This window comes from Pipistrellus kuhlii, unplaced genomic scaffold (assembly GCF_014108245.1).
Source record: "Pipistrellus kuhlii isolate mPipKuh1 unplaced genomic scaffold, mPipKuh1.p scaffold_m20_p_23, whole genome shotgun sequence".
NCBI classification, from domain to species: domain Eukaryota; kingdom Metazoa; phylum Chordata; class Mammalia; order Chiroptera; family Vespertilionidae; genus Pipistrellus; species Pipistrellus kuhlii.
This window is the reverse complement of record NW_023425522.1, coordinates 7,124,428-7,144,618: the sequence shown is the minus strand read 5'-3', so window position 1 is coordinate 7,144,618 and position 20,191 is coordinate 7,124,428. Positions and strand designations below refer to the sequence as shown.

The window sequence follows — 20,191 nt, the reverse complement described above, 5'->3', positions numbered from 1 at the left end:
TCAGGAAAAAGAGTCCCCCCAGGTTTAACTAGCTTCTCCCTCGCAGTCCTCAAGCATCCAACATTGTTTCATTATAATGTTGATGAAAAAAAAAAAAAGATTTCTGTCTAGGGCCACTGTCTCTGTGGAGTCTGCACACTCCCCCACTCCGTGTGTCTGTGTGTGTGTCTGTGTGTGTGTGTGTGTGTGTGTGTGTGTGTGTGTGTGTGTGGTTTCCTCCCACATCCCAAAGATGTGCACAAGAGATGAAGGGTGTCTGAATTGTCCCAGTCTGAGCGAGTGTGGGTGTGAGCGTCCTGGGATGGAAGGGTGTCCTGTCCAGCGTGAGTCCCGGCTTGAGCCCTGAGCTCCTAGCAGAGGCTCTGGCCACCCAGGACCCTGACCCGAAATAACTGGGTTGGAAAATCATTCTTCTCCTTGTTTTCATTCATCTTTTTAAATGTTTATATAGATCATATTCATCTCAATGTGAATTAGTAGAAGTGTGTTGGGTCTTTATTTAGAAGTCTGATGGTATTTTTGGGACCAGTAATACGCATCAGGAACTTAGAATAAAACCATAGCTGGTACTTCTTCATGTGGCTTGTTTTGAGGTGTTTACTTGGTATTTGGATTGTAAAATATACATTAATTTGCTTTTAGATTCTTGGCTCATTTTGGTCATTGGGTGATGATAATTTCTTAAAGTAAGTTAAATTACTGATTAATAATTCATTAACGTACTTGATTCATTTTTCCAGTGACTGTGCCAGCTTCTGTTCCAATGAAACAAGAGTTAAATTTGAGAACAGCATGTTGGCCCTTCAGGGACATTTACCACGTTAGACAGTGTTGGATCACTATGTTAAAAGAAACTGTGCATCTTCAAAAGCAGATGAAGCCTTCACACAGCTAGGTTTTGAATACTAATTATTAAGGGGATATTCAAAATAGACTGTACACAAAAAGGCTCACATTTCTTGAATAATGCATTTGCCCTAGGAGTCTAATGTAAAACGGCAGGCCTCATGACCCCCTCCCCCGTTTTTGTCTTGGCAGAACCCAGGGCCACTGTTCTCCATCCGGGTTGTGGGGCAATCCCTGGCCCTTAGCTACTTATCCCCACAGGACAGCCGGCCCCTCTGTCACTGGGCAGTTGACAGGTAAGGGGATGTTCCAGATTTGGTAAGAGTAAGAATGGGGTCCTATCTGTCCAGATTCCTTTGACGCTGTGTCCATACCAGTGATGACAACTGTAACTACTCTCTGTCTCTTACCTCTCTGTAGTGCCTGCCTCCCAGGTAGGTCCTTATACATCTAAGTGCTTGCAGTCCTTATGTGTAGGGAAGAAGTACGATGCTCACTTCAGAGATGAGGAGACACTGAGGTTCCCAGAGGTCAGTTAACATGCTCACACTCACATAGCTAGTTAATGGCCGAAGCCAAATTATAACCCAGATGTGACTGAAAAACCCAAATTAGTCATGTTACTGAATTCCCCCTTAGGGCAGGGGAGAATTCTACTTGAGCCATCGGCCCCAAACTGGAGTGGGTTGTGGACTCTGGCTGAGGAGGAAAGCAGTGTGGCCGTGTCTCCGTGGTTCTGACTTCCTGACCCACCCCGTGCCCGCACACAGCCTATCACGGGGCACAGCCTTGCCCAGAAGCCCGAGGGCCAGCACAGGACCCGAGAGCCCGCTTTGCACCTTTCTCACAGACAGACCCTCAGAAGGGGCCTCATCTCCTGGCTTGGACAGCCAAGGCCGACTGAGTCCAGTGTCGGTGTGTTGGGTTATGATAAGACATACGTATTTGGGGATTCCCGTTCAGGCACAGAGTGCCTTAAAACCCTTAGGATTTCCTAAATGATGAAAGCATTAACGATGTCTTGTTATTATTCATAATGACCCCCTTTCAGCCACACCCAAGTGTGTGTAATGAGGCGACTCTTGGAAAGCACCTAAGGAGGGGGCTGGGTCCCCTGACCTTGGAGAGAGGGAGAGGGCTGGAGGGTGACTCTCCCACCGGTTAATGATGTAATCAGTCATGGCTGTAAGGAAGCCTCCGTTGAAACTGAAAGGACATCATTTGGGGGCTTTGACCTGATGAGCACATGGAGGTGCTGGGAGGGTGGAGCCTGTGGATGTTCCCCGCCCCTCCCCACATGCTTGCCCTGCTTGTCTTTTCCACTGGCTGCTCCTGAGTTATGTCTCTTTGTGATAAACTGGTGATCTAATTCATGCACTGTTTCTCTGAGTTCTGTGAGCTGCTCTAAGCAAATTAACGGAACCCAAGGAGGGGACCCTTGGGCCCTCCAAGCAATTATTGGGTTGGTCAGAACCCCGTGTGGCAGGCAACCCGAGCTGCGCTATCTGCGTTGGAGGTGGTGGGTGGGGCTGGCAGTCTTATAGGACTGAGCGCTTAGCCTGTGGGGCCTGAGGCTTCTCCAGGAGGGGCGTGTCAGGACTGAGTTCATTGTTGGAGATTTGGAAAAAACACACTTGGAATTGGTGTCAGAACCAGAATTGGCGTCAGACTTATAACAGGGACAACAGGCCCCTCCCTTTATAAAGAGACCAGGAACCAGGATAGGGGTGAGCTAGGAAGTCTGTGCCCTACACCCCGTCTGCACCCTCCTTGGCTGGGAGCTGCTATACAGAGTTAGGGAGGCAGGAGGAATGCCAGCCGGGCCTGCCTGGGTGTGAGAGGGAGACCGGGCCTGGGATGTGGGGAAGGATTTGGGAAGAGCACCTTGAGGCATTCAGATTTTCTCAGATGCCCGCTGGTTGGCCCAGTCCGTGACCAAAACCCGAGAGGAAGCTTTAGAAGCATTGGCTCCCAGTGAGGTCTGGGCCCGCCCTCTTGCCCTGTGGCCTTCCCTCATCCAGCCTCCGCTCATTCCAGCACATACCCTGCCCCCACCAGCCCTCTGACCCTTTCCCTCCTCTACTCCCCTGGACACCAAGGCACCTCCTCCGCAGGTTGTCTTCCTGGTCTGCAGAGCAGCCGGGGTGCATTCCTCTGAGTCTTTCCCGTTAGACTCTCTGCTCCTCAGGGCAGAGACTACGCCCATGTGTTCCTGGAAGCACATCCAGCCATAAAGTGAAATAATGTCCTCATTCCTGTCTGACAAGAAGCAGATGCAGGTGACACGCAGGCCTCTGCCTTTGTGTGGCCTGCGGGCTCCTGCACAGCAGCCAGAGCCCGAGGACACTGTGTCTTCTTCCACCACCACGCCCCCTTCAACGCCGAGGCTCCCGTGGGAAAGGAGTCCGCGGAGTGAGGCGGAGAGAGGTCAGCACATTAGGTGAAAGGGTGTGGCTTAGCTGTGAGTCCAGTGCAAGCTTTTGAATAGGGTCTGCAGAATTCAGTACCCCCAACCCCACCAAGGCAGGTCTCTCAATTGTGGGGATGGGGGATTCGAGGGCCCCTTAGTGTGTAAAGGAAATCCATCCGTGAAGTGCAATCCGACAAGATACACCTGTGTTAGTCCTGAAGAAAGAGGCGTGGACCTGGGGCTGCACACGGGCTCCCCAGTATGACTCCTCTGAGTTGAAGAGACATCCCAGTCCGCCAGCCATCCACCTGGGGGACCAGCCATCCACCTGCGGGGACGGAGCTGCTTCCAGGAAGCTCAGGGCATGATGAGGGAGGATCAGCTTGCTAGTGATTAGGCCGCAGGGAGGACTCAGCAGGAGGGGTGAGCTGACCATTTCCTCCCAATCTCATCCACCAGATGAGACGCTGCTTCTCCTCTTGATGCTTCTCCTCTCGGGGGAGGGAGGCAGGTGGGGAGGGAGGCAGCCACTTGCCCGTAGCTCAGTGCCCTCATTGGACCCAAAGATGAGGAAGGGCGGTCATTCTCCATCGGAGTGACAAGCTGGAGGCCTTCTCCCATGCACACCTGCTCCCTGCTGGCTCGTGTTCCCCGGGACCGTGCCAGCCTCCACCCAGACCTGGCACTGCCCGCTGCAGGCTTCCGTGCCTTCCGGGAGCTCACACCGTGTCTTTTGAGTCATCCTGGTGACAGGTTCTCATGGGGCGTCCCCACTTTTTTCTTCTTACCGCTCATTCCAAGCGCCCTCAGGTGCAGACTTCCCCAGCTCTTGCCTGTGTCGTGTTGATTTGGGGAAAAGCCACGTGCCCTCCCCCCTCTCCTTGGCCTCTCTCTTCTGTGCTAAGAAAAGTAAACCTGCTCCGAAACGGGCTGAGCCCGAGGGGCTGGGAAGAGCTGGAGGCGGATTCGAATTTCGAGTTTCTGGGAAATGGAGAACCTGAAAGAGAAGACCTTTTAGGTGCAGGAAGTGAACTAGGGGAGGTCCTTCCGTTTGTGGTGGGGAAAGTGAGCAGCTCGTTTTAGGCGTCGTCAGAATTGGGGATTTGTGTGTGATGTTCAAATGGAACTGCTCCCCAGACTAGAAGGTTCTGGGGTGCTCTGGAGAGGTGGTCTGTGTCCTTGCTGTATTCCCAGTCCTCCGAGCAGCTCGCCAGCTCCAGGGAGTGGCTGGTGCGTGTTGGGAGGCGGATGGGGATGAAGCCTCAGCAGCCAGCGGCTCCCAGGTCCTCGGGTTGCGCTCCACATTGTGGAAGCTCAGTCCTGGGTCAGAAGCAAACCGTCGCCGCTGCAGAGATGTGGGGAGGACACTGTGTGCTTTCTCATGGGCTCCCTGCTCTCTCCTTCAGGGCTCTGCACCCCAGGAGGCCCGGGGGACCCCCCCACATCAAGCTGGCTGTCGAGTGGGATAGCTGTGCCAAGGAGCGGTGAGTCTGACAGGATTTGAATCCAGTGTGGAGGGAGGGCCTGCCTGTGCATGCATCTTCCTGTGCCCATTGCCCCAGTGACTGAGGCTGTAACGTGTGTTTCCTTATGCCACGTGACCCATGCCCCTGAGGAATCCCAGTGGTGGTTGTCTGTGTATAAACTGTAAGGGCAGTGCAGCACACCTCTGGGACACTGCAGGTTCCATTCCAGAACACCGCAACAAAGCTAGTACCGCAACAAAGCTAGTACTGCAATAAAGTGAGCACCGCAACAAAGTGGGTACTGCAATAAAGTGAGCACCGCAGCAAAGCGAGTCGTAGTCTTGCTAGTGGAGGGGCTTGCCTTCAATATTTAAAAAAGCACATCCGTGAAGTGCCTTCAAACAAGATGTGCTTGTAACAGAGTAGTGTCAGGTGGCTCTGGTGGTGTCACGGTTGGCATAGACTGTTATGTAATGCTTCCTCACCCTGTGCCCATCATTACTCTGGGCCAGTGGTCGGCAAACTCGTTAGTCCACAGGGCCAAATATCAATAGCACAACGATTGAGATTTCTTTTGAGAGGCAAATTTTTTTAAATATATATTTTATTTATTTTATACAGAAAGGAAGGGAGAGAGATAGAGAGTTAGAAACATTGATGAGAGTCATCGATCAGCTGCCTCTTGCACACCCCCTACTGGGGATATGCCCGCAACCAAGGTACATGCCCTTGACCAGAATCGAACCTGGGACCCTTCAGTCCCCAAGCTGACGCTCTATCCATTGAGCCAAACCGGTCCTGGCGAGAGCCAAATTTTTTAAACTTAAATTTCTTCTAACACCACTTCTTCAAAATAGACTCGCCCAGGCCGTGGTATTTTGTGGAAGAGCCACACCCAAGGGGCCAAAAGAGCCGCACGTGGCTTGCAAGCCACAGTCTGCAGACCACGGCTCTGGGCACTTAGCACATTTGCAGTTTATGGAATCTTCATTATGTTGTGTCAGGTGGACGCCACCTCACCCGCCTTTTCAGATGTGGAGAGGTCGCACGGTTGCTCAGGGTCCCACCGCGGGGTCCTCGCGGTGGCTGGGACGGGAGCTCGTGTCGTCCTGCCCTTAACTCCTGCCCTCAGCTGCTTCCGGAACACCGAGTGCCTCAGCCGCACTTTGAATGAAGCCGCTGTTCGGCCCACGAGTGATCATTAACCTCTTCTGGGTGGTGGGCCCTGGGTGAGGACGAGGAAGCAGAGGCGGGCAGGCGAGGCTGGGCCCCTCTCGAGCTTGGGAGGGGGAAAACAGAACGAGGAAACTGAGCCAGTGCTGAGTCAGAGCAGGAGGCCCCGGGGCACCTTCCCCTCGCCTGGTGGGCCCTTCCACCTGCTGGCGGGGAGGGAGGCTAGGAGAGCCCCCTCGGGAGAGAAGACCTGACGGCACCGCTCCCTCCGCAGCCTGTTCGGGAGCCCCCCGGAGGTTCATGTGCGGGACGCGGACAGCGTGTGGCAGCAGCAGCAGGCGCACCAGCAGCACAGCTGCACCCTGGACGAGTGCTTTCAGTTCTACACGAAGGAGGAGCAGGTGCGTCAGGAGGGGCCTGGTCACCTTGTGGGGATGGGAGTGGGGAGGCCCAGTGCCCTGGGGGCCTCACATCGGGCGGCTTCCTTTGCAGCTGGCCCAGGACGACGCGTGGAAGTGCCCCCACTGCCAGGCCCTGCAGCAGGGCGTGGTGAAGCTGAGCCTGTGGACGCTGCCCGACATCCTCATCGTCCACCTCAAGAGGTTCTGCCAGGTGGGGGGCAGGAGAAACAAGCTCTCCACGCTGGTGAAGTTCCCGCTCTGCGGCCTTGACATGGCCCCGCACGTGGCCCAGAGGGGTGCGGGGGCCGTGCCCGCGCCCGGCCCCTGGCCCACCTGGAAGCAGCCGGCCTGCCTGCCCACCAGCTACCCGCCAGACTTCCTGTACGACCTGTACGCCGTCTGCAACCACCACGGCAGTCTGCAAGGTGGGCATTACACAGGTGAGCTCTGCTGCGTGGCCGTGTGTCGTGGGTGTGGCCTGGGCCTCGATGCCCCGGGAAGAGGCACCCCTGGAGTGCCATGCCCAGCTCATGCGGCCTCTCACCCGCTGCACACCAGGCCTCTGCCAGAGGGCGGGGGCCTGGTCCAGCCGTAGAGTCAAGCTAGGTGGGTGGTGGGTGGTTGGATTGTAAAGTGAGTGATGGCCCGAATCTTCAACCACGTCGAGTATAGGAGGGTAATTGTTAAAGCTGAGAGAGTGATGTTTATCCTTGTTTGTGCCTCAACACGAGAGCTCTTACCTATCAGATTTGGATTCCTATCAGATGTTTTTATTTCAATAGGGCGCACTTATTTGTTACCTTCAAGAGCAACTTGAGAGAAGGAGATGAATGGGAGGACAGAAACCGATAGCTGGGTGACTTGTTCATTTGCTTATATTCATATACCTCAGTCTATTCTAGAAGAACATACGTTATTTCATTTTAAAAAATGCTTTTAAAAAATATATTTTATTGTTTTTTTACAGAGAGGAAGAGAGAGGGATAGAAACATCAATGAGAGAGAATCATCGATCAGCTGCCTCCTGCACACCCCCTACTGGGGATGTGCCTACAACCAAGGTACATGCCCTTGACCGGAATCGAACCTGGGACCTTTCAATCCACAGGCCAACACTCTTATCCACTGAGCCAAACCAGTTTTGGCAAAAAATGCTTTAAAATATTCAATTTTCAAAAGGTGAACTGTTGTGTACTAATGTGCCTGAGATTTGGAAGACACTGGACTGTGCAGAAATCCACAATCATCACTCATTCATTCATTGGTCAAATACGTGTTTATTAAGATCTCATTCTCTGCCAGACCCTGTGCTGCTGGAGCCTCAGTGAGTCCTGCCTTCGTGGGCCTTCAATCTAATTTCAGACGCAGGCCACAAAGGGGGCGTGGCATTTTAGCATGTCCCTGCCTGGCGCTGTGACAGGTGGCTGGCTGAGTAGTGGTGTCTGTGACAGAGAGGGGGCCTCTGAGGATGGTCCTCCGGGGGGAACCAGCTGTGTGAGAACAGGAGGAGGAGTGTGGTGGGCACTTCTGTGAGCATGTGCGAGGCCTGAGGCCGAGGGTTGGTGCGGTTGGAGCTGGTGCAGGCCTGTCCTGGCTGAAGGGTCGTGTGTCAGAGGTCAGACAAGATGGGGCTGGGGGAGAAGGCGCTGTAAGCCATGGACAAGAATAAGTCAGGAGTCCGTGCTTATTCTACAGGGGGATGGGGAGCCCTGTAGGGTTTTAGGCTGAGGACGAACGGTGTAATTTCGTTAACAAAGGAGGCGGTGGCTCTGCTCCGAGGAGAACGGGGAGAGAGGAGCGAGCGTGGGAATTGTGACTCCCGTGAAAAGGATGCGTCTGGGGCTCAGCGAGAGACGGTGTTGTCTGGTGTGTGGGGTGATGACAAGCAGGTATTGAAGATGCTTTCTGGAAGTGAAACCAGTGAAAGTGGCTTCTGGGCTGGGTGTGGGGTGGGAGGGAGAGGGGAGGGCAGAGATGGCCTGGGAGGTGTCTGCTTGCATGCGTGAAGGGTCAGCAAACTTCGGCCCATGGGCCACATGTAGGCCAGCACCTTGGCAGAAATAGTTTTTGCATTTTAACAACTGGCAAAAGAACAGGAATATGTGGCAGAGACCACGAGTGCCGTGAAATAGTTTCTGTTGGGCCCATTACAGGATAAGTTGGCTGATCGCAGATGAGTGGGTTGGGAACCATTCTCTGCGAAACGGAGGGAAAGGAGAAGAATGTTTTGTTTTGTTTGGAAGGTGATGAAACCCTTATTTATGGGTATTTTCTTTTTTAAAAGATTTTTTTTTTTTAAATTGGTTTCAGAGAGGAAGAGAGAAGGAGAGACAGAAAGAAACATCAATGGTGAGAGAGAATCATTGATCGGCTGTCTTCTGCACGCCCCGTTTTGGGGATCGAGCCAGCAACCAGGGCATGTGTCCTGACCGGGAATTGAACCCTCCTAGCTCCTGGGTTGACACTCAACCACTTAGCTACCGCAGCTGGGCTACGAGCATTTTCTTAAACATGGGACTTGAGTTCTTGGGTCGGAAAGAAGCATCCCATGGCCCCACTGCACATTCTCATTGCATGCTGACTCAGAGGTGTGCGCTGTGACGCTTTTCAGAAGACACGGGGTGCAGGTGGACAGCCTTGCCTGGCTCAGGAACTGGGGCTCCCTTTTATTGAAGAAGGTGCTTGAGCTGGGGCTGAAAGGCAAAATTCCGTTTCTAGTCTCAGCACCCCTTAATCAGGAAGCATCTGGGCGTGTCGCCGACCGATTTTGGATCCCACAAAATCCACTTCTGGTCCGAAATGGACCTAGTTTTCTCATTCTTGTTACAACCCTGGCGGTTTCTAAGCTCTGGCAGGGGGGCATGTCTTCCTGCTTTCGGGGGCCCGCAGTAACGGAAGCTGGGGTTTGGACCTCCGCAGCCTATTGCCGGAACTCCCTGGACGGCCAGTGGTACAGCTATGACGACAGCACGGTGGAGCCGCTGCCGGAGGCGGAGGTCATCACCCGCGGGGCTTACATCCTGTTTTACCAGAAACAGAACAGCATCCCCTGCTGGTCGGCCAGCAGCTCCATGAGAGGTGGGTGCTGCTGCTCAGGATGGGGGTGGGGGGTGGGGAGCCCCTTTCAGAGCTGGGAAGGTGCTTAGTCTAACGTCCAGGGCCAGGAGCCGGAGGCAGGGTCTGGAAGAGGAAGCGGTGGCTGCTGCTGTGCAGATCTGAACACCGCTGGTTGGCATCCCGTCGGGAAGGGTGTGGGACGGTCATACTGAAATCCCAGAAAGGGGAAGGGAACAGTGTTTTGTGTCCGTGGCAGGTGACTCTTGGTAGCGTGGGGTTTCAGAGTCCCAGTCTCTCTCGTGTCAAGCCAGCTCTTTCTTTCTTTCTTTCTTTCTTTCTTTCTTTCTTTCTTTCTTTCTTTCTTTCTTTCTTTCTTTCTTTTCTTTCCTCCCTCCCTCCCTCCTCCCTCCCTCCCTCCCTCCTCTCCCTCCCTCCCTCCCTTCCTTTCTTTAAAATATATTTTATTGATTTTTTTACAGACAGGAAGGGAGAGAGATAGAGAGCTAGAAACGTTGATGAGAGAGAAACATCGACCAGCCACCTCTTGCACACCCCCTACTGGGGATGTGCTCATAACCAATGTACATGCCCTTGACCGGAATTGAACCTGGGACCTTTCAGTCCACAGACCGACGCTCTACCACTGAGCCAAACCGGTTTCGGCTCAAGCCAGCTTTTAGTTATGTAAGCGTGTGCAATAGCGACCTGCGTTTTTTCCTGTCGGAAAGGGCAGGGCAGTCATGAGGGTGGCAGGGTCTTCTCAGGAAACGTAGCTGCTTACCAAACTGCTGTCCAGCGATGCCTGTATTTGCTAACCCTGGCCTCACACTTGCTTGGAAGTCAGGAGGGGGAAAAAAGGATCAAAAGTTGACCTTTTTGTGTGTGACTGTTTTTAAAAATATATTTTTATTGATTTCAGGGAGGAGGGGAGAGGGAAAGAGAGAGAAATATCATTGATGAGAGAGAATCATTGATTGGCTGCCTCCTGCATGCTGCCCCCTATTGGGGATCAAGTCCCAACCCGGGCATGTGCCTTTAGCCAGAATCGAACCCGGGACCCTTCAGTCTGCAGGCCGACGCTCTATCCACCGAGCCAAATCAGCTAGGGCTGTATGTGACTTATCGATAATTTCACTCTGAAAACTAGCCATCTTTACCTTGGGGATTAAAGAGCTTTTAAAAAACTGCTCAGATTTTTTTCTCCCATTGTTGGAAAATAGCCAAATAAAACTAAGATGCACCCTAACTGGTCTAAGTCAACTTTAATGCAAAGCCTGCCCTCCTTTCACAGAAGATTGTAGAAAGGACGGAAAGCATGCCATATTTAGGAAGGAAACGAGTTGGTGAAAAGTAATTTCATGGCCGAAACTGGTTTGGCTCGGTGGATAAAGCATCGGCCTGCGGAGTGAAAGGTCCCAGGTTCGATTCCGGTCAAGGGCATGTACCTTGGTTGCAGGCACATCTCCAGTGGGGGGTGTGCAAGAGGCAGCTGATTGATGATTCTCTCTCGTCGATGTTTCTAACACTCTATCCCTCTCTCTTCCTCTCTGTAAAAAAATCAATAAAATATGTTAAAAAAAAAATACTATTCCATAAAAAAAAAAGAAAGAAATTTCATGGAAAGCATTTCCTTATGCATTGACATCCTTGCCTTTCTGAGCCCAAATGCCTGTCCTTAAAATTGCACATGGCCAGCGGTTCCTCACTTGCAGGTTTCTCCTTTGGCCCCGAACTTCCAGTGTGTGGTTCCGCTCTGGTCGGCAGTTCCAGGGCCCGGGGGTGGGAGCCTGGCCCCTGGAGCTCTGAGGGGACCCCGATGCTGGAGAACGTGCACCTTCCCCCCCTGTGCTTCCCCGCAGGCTCCACCAGCTCCTCCTTGTCCGACCACTGGCTCCTGCGGCTCGGGAGCAGCCCCAGCAGCCCGAGGGGAAGCCTGTCGTCCTGGCGCTCGGCTCCCAGCCCCGCCCAGCCCCGCGCGCCCGCCCCTCTCGTCTTCACCGACCATCACTCCAGCCAGGAAAAGGGTACGTTTTATCATGTCGGTTATTGGTGCTGATTCTAGTCTTATTTTCTTTAACGAGGGCTGGATTCTCGGCCTTGAGTGTCCGGTGTCGATCATTATGTGAGGCTTCTTCGTTTCTCAGAGCTGGCCTTCCACAACCGGCCCTTGCCTGCCTCTCCTCCCCGTCCTCTGAGCAGCAGGTTCACCCTTCCTGCTCCATGGAGCTCCCTCTCTCAGGGCGACGATGACACGGAAACAAGGAAACGTGGTGACATGACGTAGTGCAGGGACAAGTAGTGGTTGGCACTACCTCTTCTCTCCAGGGCGATGCAGGAGATCCTTACCCAGGATGTGTTCTCATTGGTTCCAGAGAGAGGTAGAGAGAGGGAGAGAGAGAGAAACATTGATCAGCTGCCTTCTATATGCACCCCACCATGAGATCAAACCCGAAACGTGGGTAAGGGCCCTGACCGGAATCAAGCCCTTGCTGACTTTTGATATTTCAACCAATGGAGCCGCATTTGGCCGGGGCTGGGAGAAGACTTACTGTCAAAGGCAGGGTGCTGACTGTCCGCCCTGCCCAGGGTGAGGCTGTTCCATCCAGAACGGTCCCTCCCGAATGCCAGCAGTCCTCCGCAGAGAAACACCGATACCCGGGGAGCGTCTCCTCCCGGATTTCTGTCTGTCGGTCAAAGGCTCTGGTTATGGGACATTGTGATAATGAGGCATTTTAAACGAAAAGGAATGGATTTGACCTTGAGGTGCTGCACTCACGTCTCTGGGGACAGGTGTCGGAGAGGCTGTCCAAGGAAAGGACAGAAACACGGCTTGCTTTTGCAACTTTTACAAAAACATGGCCCTTAGGAAACATTGCCGGGGGCCCTGGGAGCGTGGGGGCCTGGGGCTCGGGCTTCCTTGGGTTTTCCGTGGTGTCGGTGCCCCGATGATACATTGCTTTTGTGGCTTCCGTTGGGCTCAAACGTTTTGTTTTTCTTTGTCTCAGTGATTTCCAGATAGTATGTTATTTCAGTTGTGATTTCTCTTTGATCTAAAGGTGGTTATCTGGGAGTTTCAAATATTTAACATTTTTTTGGGTCACCTTTTTTTTTAATCTTTATTTCTAATTTTGTGGATTGTGATCCGAGAATGTGGTTCTCAAACTTTCCCTTCTTGTGGTCAAGTAAGTCCCTGAGTATTGTTTTGTAAGTGTTCTGTGCACGTATAAAATAGTGTGCACCTCACCTATTTGAGGGATGTGAGCGTTATGTCATTATCGTTAAATTAGGTGAGTCGACGGTTGTCTTCGATTCTCCTAAGTCTTTCAATGAACCGTGGTAGGACTGCCTGGCGGGGAAGGGGTGTATGCGCACCTTCCTGCAGAGCTGTAGTTTTAATTGAATACTCCGAGAACTTGAAACCCCCCCCCCCTTTTTTTTAAAATATATTTTATTGATTTTTCACAGAGAGGAAGGGAGAGAGATAGAGAGCTAGAAACGTCGATGAGGGAGAAACATCGACCAGCTGCCTCTTGCACACTCCCCACCGGGGATGTGCCCGCAACCAAGGTACATGCCCTTGACCGGAATCGAACCTGGGACCTCTCAGTCCGCAGACCGACGCTCTACCACTGAGCCAAACCGGCTTCAGCCCCCTTTTGTTTTAAATATAAGCTTACGTTTAGCTGCTTTGGTGGTAGGGTCTGTATGCTGATGACTGTTAGGTCTTCTTTAGAAATTGTGTCTTTTCTCGTTAAAATGTTGCTCTTTATTCTGCTTAATGCCTTTCACCTTAAATTCCACCTTGTTCCAGATGAATAAGGATACCCCGGCATCCTTCCTTTGGGTTTGCATTTGCCTGACATCTTTTTACCTTTCTCTTCTGCGTTAGGAATATTTCTTTTAGAGCCAGTTTTAATCAGTTTGATAAACATTACGTTGCTTTCTTTTACTGTCAAAAATTCTTATAATGGGGAGAGTTCAGTCTTTTTATATTTAATATAATAACTGCATGACTTGACTTCATTTTAAACTTTTTCCATTACTTGTTTTTCTTTTTTTTTTCTGATTTGATTGTGTTATTTATTCCCCTTTTCTCCCCTGATTCACTTGGAAGTTCTGTTCTTTTCTATCTTGCTCTTTGCTGCTTTATATTTCCCCATACTTAAAATCCAATGGCTCTTCCTATAATTATGTGGATATGAAAGGCCATCAACTCTTTCCGCAGTCCTTCCATTCCCCCACTCCCTTCTCCCCTCCCCCGGACCTGTGAGGCCTCCATGACGCTTCCATGTCCGCCCTCCAAACCAGGGCTTCCGATGCTCTCACGCGTTCCCTCTGGTCTGCGCTAGGCGCCCCCCCCCCCCCCCCCCCCACCTCAGTCCCCAAGGCTCAGATTTGCTGAGAAGGTGTGACATTCTTGCAGGCTGTAATTACAACTCCTCTTGCAGTAAGTACCTTTCCATCCCAATCTCACTGATTTAACGTCATGTGACACTGTCTACCCCATCTGAGCCCCACATGGGTGGGTGGGCGGTGCAGGAGCTGCAGGGTCCACGGAACGCCGCGGATGGTTCCATCACCGCTGCCTTGAGGTCTCGGTTCCGGCCCGGGAGTGTTCTTTGGGGTGTGCGTCACGTCCCCTCTAACTGCGCAGCCACAGAGCTCTCCTTTCACTCGGGAGGGAACGCGCTTGGCTGCGTGGAGGACTCTTGGCTTGCAGTCCTCCTTTCCCAGGCGTCTGCGGGAGTTTCCCACGGTCTCCCGGGCCGCGGCCGCAGGTGAGAAGCCCATTTTTTCCCTCCGTGAGAGTCACTTGTTCTTTCTGGCTGGAAGCTGTTCAGGTTCTGTCTTTGACCTTGGCGTGGAGAGGTTCTACGGGCGCGTGCCTAGGGCTGTGTGTTGTCTACCCCTCTACAGAGGCAGGCTTTTCTTTCGGGAAATGTTCTTTTTTGTTGTTGTTGTTGTTGTTGTTGTCTAATTATCGTCTCACCTGCTTTTCCACTTCCTGCTATTTGCCTCTTGTGTCTCCGGGGTCTGCCCTCGGAGTCGCCTCCCTTTCCCCAGAGATTTCTGTCTCTCGGTCCTTTTGCTCTGTGGCGGGAGACATTGCTTTCACAGGTACGGACTTCTCACAGATTCCGCGACCATGTCAGGCCACCAATTGGAGTTCCAGCAGAGACCTTGGGGGTCTTCACTTGCTGACTTTAAACGCCTGGGTGTTGCGTTTCCAGTCTCTTGTTGTTTGAAACCCGAATCTCCTTAAGAACTCTAAGCTCTCTGCTTCCTCTGGTGGCTCCGTCCCGTGAAGGGGCTCTCCTGATGGCCGCGTGTTCTGATCCTCTCATTGCCGGGCCCCTCGTGTGTGCTGTTACTTTCCTGTTTCTCCCACGGGCCCCCCCTCCACCTTCTCCTGAGCAGGGGTTATCAGATGGGGGGAAGGGCAGGGGCCTCAGCCCCGGAGAGAGCCTTTTTCCTCACCAGCCTCGTCCTGCAGATCGGGGCTCAGCAGAGGGACACCCCTTTCCTCCCTACATTCCAACCATGGCGGTCTCTTTCCTGCCTCCCCGACCCTCCAAGCTTACCTGTGGCCGGGGCCTTTGCACTGGCAGCTGCCTCTGCCCGGAGCCTGTTCTTCCCAGATCCACACGTGGCTTCTTCCCTCTCTGCACTGAGGTCTCCTCCATCCTCCGGCGTCCCTGCATTCTTCCTCATAGCTCCTGTCCTGACAGCCCGGGGGATCATTAAAAGTTTTGTTTTCTGTCAAACCCCTTAAGGGACAAGCACTTTGTATTTTTCCGGCAGCGGTGTCCCCAGCGCTGCAAACTCAGTAAACATTTCCTTAGTCCGCAGCGGGCTCTCAGGAAGTGTTTGTTGAGCGCAGAAGTGAGTGGATGCTCTTGGACGATGGAAGGACTGTCTAGAAGGCTGGTCCTGTTGCAGGCGGGCTGATGGGGCTGAAGAGGTCCCTGCCCCCTACGGCTCCCCGCGCACCCCGGGATGGCTCTGCTTCCCTTTGGGGGCTCTTGTCGTTAGTGAAGAGGGGCATCTAGCCAGAGTTGCCCCGACTCCTTCAGCAAGTGCACAGCATCTGCGAAGACTCAGAGCTGGGGCTTGGGCGGGCACTCTATTGCCATGCTTGGCACACAGGGATGGTTCCCAATCTGGCCTGGGAAAGCAGGTCCCATAAACACAACGTTTGCAGAGTATGCTGATTCAGGAAAAATTTAAGGATGAATGAAAGTGATGTTGAATCATAGGGCTAGCCACCTCGGGGACTGGCCTTTACCAGGAGTCTGAGGAGTCTGCACTGCCTGGGCCTGTAGCTGGCTACCTTCTTGGCACTGGTTCGCCCTGTGGCTTCAAATGTGCAAATGGATTCAGGGTTGAGAGCATGATGCTCCCGAGGGCAGCAGCCGAGGGCAGCAGCCGCCGTGGCCTGCCCACGGCTGTGTCTGTGCCCAGCTCAGCGCCTGCAGCAGCAGAGGTGCCCAGCCACTCCGGCTCAGTGGCTGGCGTTGGAGCGACATGTGTTGGGCTGGAGGGGTACGTGGGCACTAATGCTCTTGGCATCTCTTTCAGGAGGCCTGGAGTCCAGGCCCATGGCCCGGGGAGAGAGAGGCCGAAGCATCAGCATGAAGGTGCCCGCTCCCTCGCGGGCCAGGCAGGGGCCCTTCGGGACCATGCCCCTGCGGTGGTCCTTCGGACACAGAGACAAGCCGGTGGTGGCCTCTGTGGAGCTGGTGGAGTACCTGGAGTCCAGGCGGAGGCCCCGGTCCACCAGCCAGTCCATCGTGCCACTGCTGATGGGCGCCGCTGGCGGGGACGAGAGGTCGGCGGTGCCGAGGTCAAACGCCACCCCCTCGGCTAAGGGCGAAGGTAGTGAGCAGCGAGCCAGCGAGAGAGGACCGGCCGGCGTGTCCTGCCCCGAGGGCCACCCTGGAGCTGCGGACGGTCTGGATGGTCTGGAAACAGCGGGGAAGCCGGAGGCACGTGCGGGCCACGACATCCGGCTTCCCAAGCAGTTTGAGGTGCTGCTCACAGCCACGCCCGCGGTGCACGGCGAGACCGGAGCGCGGCCCGAGGGCCAGAGGACCGCCAGCGGGAGGGGAAGTGGCCGTGTGGGGACCCGGGACGCCTCCAGTGCTGTGGGCACATCGGCTCCCCAGAATGCCTTCGCCAGGGCCAGGGCAAATGCAGAGGGAAGGGACCCTGAGCCAGACAGACTCTCACAGGGGACCCTCACCCTTCTGAGGTCCATGTTTTTGAAGAAGAAGAACAAGAGGAACGACAGGGCTGAGGCGGCCCCCCAGGTGGCCCCAGCCTCCCTGGGGAGTGGCAGGCTGAGCCCGGCGGGGGGTGAGCAGACTCGAGGATCATCCTCTCTGCGGAGGGTCCCGGGCGGCATGGCCAGGGGCCCGGAGGGCGCTGTCCGCTCTGCGCCCAGCTCTGCGCCCAGCTCTCTGCACCTCCCGCGCAAGGCCTGCAGGCCCCCGAGGGCCGGTGCCCCGAGCACAGCCCAGAGGGGCGTTCCCGGGGAGCACGCGCCTTTCGGCAGCCTGCAGCGGGTGAAGTACCACACGCTCTCTTTAAGGAGAAAGAAAACGTTACCGGAGTCCAGCTTTTGATGGCCCGTCCCCGTGTCGTGGGAAGCTGGCATCCTCTCAGCTCTGCCCCGAGCAGCCGCAGGCGGCCTGGCTTGCGAACAGGACTTTGGGAAGCCACTTGTCTTGTGACCCCCGAAAAGTAAAATATTCTTGGTCTTCATGATTGCCAGCACATCCCAAAACACCTTCCTGTATTGTCGGCTGCTTTTCTCCTCATGGGACACTAGAGGGTGCTGTTGGGTCAGCATTACCCTGTCAGGGCAAGACCTGCTGTTTTGTTGAAATAATTCCAGGACCTGAGGAATTATTTAAGGAGTGATTTTGGTAGTGGGCACACCTTTCCACATAATTCTGGAGGGAAGCCCACTTAATATGAATCTTCCGTGTCAAACCAAATATTGTCATTGGCTGCTCCTATTTTTTTATTTTTTTTATTTAAGTAGTTGACTTAACAGAAAAAGTCTTTTCTTTTTAATGTTTCTTTGGGATAAAGCCCTGAAGATGCAAAAAACGTGGTAGTGACAGGCAAGATTCTAGGAGAGAGATGATTGACGTGTTAGGAGAATATTTAATATATAACAAAATAATTGTATTAAAGATTTTCAAGGTATTTAAAAAAGGTAACTATTTTGATACTAGGACAAAAGGAAGTTCTTTTTTTTTAAAAAAGTTTTAAGTGTGAGGTGTGTGTATACTGTTAATAAAAGCCGGTCATTGAAATAGGGGAATGGCTGAATTACTCATATTTTATAAATAGGATTGTTTTGTTCCTGCTGTATCTGCTCCACTCATTCCTGCTGATATCAAACTATCATTACTAGAGTCTTACTGGAATTTTAAAAAGCTTTTAATTAAAATGACTTGCTTTAAAATATATTTTTATTGATGTCAGAGAGGAAATGAGAAAAGAAAGAATCATTGATTGGATGCCTCCTGTACGCCCCCTACTTGGGATGGAGCTTGCAGTCTGAGCATGTGCCCTGACCAGGAATCAAACCATGACCTCCTGGTTCATAGGTTGATGCTCAACCATTGAGCCACATAGGGCAGGCTAAAATAACTTGCTTTATAAGACCTAGAAAGCTCCTCCGGTCTCATCTATCTCTACTGCTGGAGGTCTCCCTCGCATTTGCGAAGGCCTGGGAGCTGAGCCCGCCCATCTCCTGGAGCTTCGTACGCGGCTCAGCGGCCGCTCTGATGAATGCCCTGTCACTGCCCCTGGAAGCTGCCGAGGGACCCCAGGCCTGTGGCCCGACAGTTAGGGCTCCTGGTGAGTCTGTGCTTAAACAGCACGCTTTCTAGAAATACTTCCTTTCTCATGGGAACATTGGTTCCGGACACCAACTCCCCAGATGCAGTTCTCATACTCACTGCATGGCTCACTGGATGTCTTTGGTTCCTTTTTCTCTTAAGAAGAAAGAATGATGCCCTTTTATGTCCCTACTGAGGAAGACTGCTTGCTGTTGAGCACGGATGCTGAAGTAGAGCCGAGATAACAGCCAGAGAAGCAGGAAGCCCTGTTGCCTGACTCACCTGAGGGCAGGTGTGCACAGTGGGCCTTTGTTTGCATTTCAGAAGCCCAGGTTCTGCTCCCGTCCTGGCCAACATGCTCCGGGCGTGTGGGAGCCATGGCTGCGAGTCTGGGAGTCTTCCTGCTTCATCTGGTTCTTTCTCCTCTCATCATGTTTAGCACCCATGCTCTGTCCAAGCTCAGCTTCACTTCCTGTGTCCACAGATGTGCACCCCGTGTAAGGCCCCAGCGTTAGAATGCCCCTGGGTATGCTGAGTGGAGCCCCAGTGTTGGCCGTGTTCTCCACGATGCACCGTGAATTAGAGCACTGGCCCTGGGCCTAATGGCGGCCCATAGACCCTGGTGCAGTGGTTGGCAAACTCATTAGTCAACAGAGCCAAATACCAACAGGGCAATGATTGAAATTTTTTTGGAGAGCCAAATTTTTAAAACTTAAACTTCTTCTAATGCCACTTCTTCAAAATAGACTCGCCCAGGCTGTGGTATTTTGTGGAAGAGCCACACACTCAAGGGGCCAAAGAGCCGCATGTGGCTCGAGAGCCGCAGTTTGCAGACCACGGCCCTGGTGGCTCCATCTTCAACAAGGATGCTGGAGGCCCCTTGGTATTCCCTTCCCCGCGGCTGCTTTCCCTTCTAGGGGAATTGGTAGGGAAGGCTGTGAGGACAGAGCAGGTCTCTATTGAAAGAATCCTACGTTTCTACGAAGATTGAAACTTTTGGGTTTTTCTGCGACCCACGTAAACTTAAACCTTGTTTGTTTGCCCCTGTTAGCCTTGGAGTTTGACATGCTTGCTGTAAAATCTCCCTGTCATCTTTGACCTCACTTCTCCCCTCCCCTCCCTCCCAGTCAGTTGCCTGTTCCACGTTTGTTGCATCGCTTGCAGCTGTCTCTACCTCCTTCCACCTGAGCCTCTCTCGCCATCACTTGCATTACTGCCGCGGCCTCCTCGTACATCTGCCAGCTGATGCAGCCTGCTGATTGGGCCACCCTCCTCAAGGCACCAGGCTCCAGCGTTCCTGACCCTCTGTCCACAGCAAAACTGTCCTCCTATGAGCCCTGTCCTCACAGCCAAGAGGCCTGTCTGCTCTTGTGTAGTAAGACGCATGTCACTGAGCAGATTGGTTTGGAATAGTCTGGAGATAACAGTTCTACCTTAGAGGGGCTTGTTTTGGTGTCTGAAATTCCCACTTGCAATTTTGAAGCATATAAGGCCCTTGGAGGAGGAGCTGCTTAATTCTCCGGAGCCGTACAGAGCCAGCTGTTACCGTGGGCTCAGGAAGTGCCCCTGGAAGGATGCCTGTGTCTGCTGGAGAGATGAGCTGTTTCCTTCCCCCCTCCCCCTCCCCCCCCCAAGGGAACCTCACAATTCTTCTGGGTATTGGCCATGTCGGTCAAGATCCAGGCTGGAAACAGATCCACTCGAATAGGTTGTATTAGTTTTCTTTGGCTGCTGTAACAAATACCATAGGCTCGGTGACTTAGAACAACAGAAATGTATTGCCTCACAGCTCTGGAGGCCCAAAGTCAGATCAGGACACCTGTAGGGAGAATCCTTCTTTGCTTCTTCCTGGCTTTTGGTAGTTTGTTTGCAATACTTAATTTTTTTTTTTTTTTTTTTTTTTTTTTTTTTTTTTGCTTGCTGTAGGCTGGAAATAGAGCACACTGCATTCATGCAAGAGTTTGTTTCTGGCTTCCAAACCTT

At 52.9% G+C, this 20,191-nt stretch overlaps 1 protein-coding gene across 3 annotated transcripts in view; it reads left to right on the top strand.

The window, feature by feature from the left end:
- The window catches only part of USP43 (ubiquitin specific peptidase 43), a 44,802-nt gene extending 27,123 nt beyond the window's left edge, over window positions 1-17,679 (top strand). For 2 of the 3 annotated variants that reach the window (XM_036452194.2, XM_036452192.2), the window contains 7 exons: window positions 1,039-1,142; window positions 4,663-4,740; window positions 6,170-6,296; window positions 6,388-6,736; window positions 9,216-9,374; window positions 11,213-11,377; window positions 15,933-17,679. In XM_036452194.2, coding sequence (XP_036308087.1) covers window positions 1,039-1,142; window positions 4,663-4,740; window positions 6,170-6,296; window positions 6,388-6,736; window positions 9,216-9,374; window positions 11,213-11,377; window positions 15,933-16,978 — 2,028 coding nt within the window. In that variant the 3' untranslated portion in view covers window positions 16,979-17,679. The remainder of the gene's footprint in view (window positions 1-1,038; window positions 1,143-4,662; window positions 4,741-6,169; window positions 6,297-6,387; window positions 6,737-9,215; window positions 9,375-11,212; window positions 11,378-15,932) is intronic. The other variant, XM_036452193.2, reaches the window with a different exon arrangement.
- The last annotated feature ends 2,512 nt before the right edge of the window (window positions 17,680-20,191 follow it).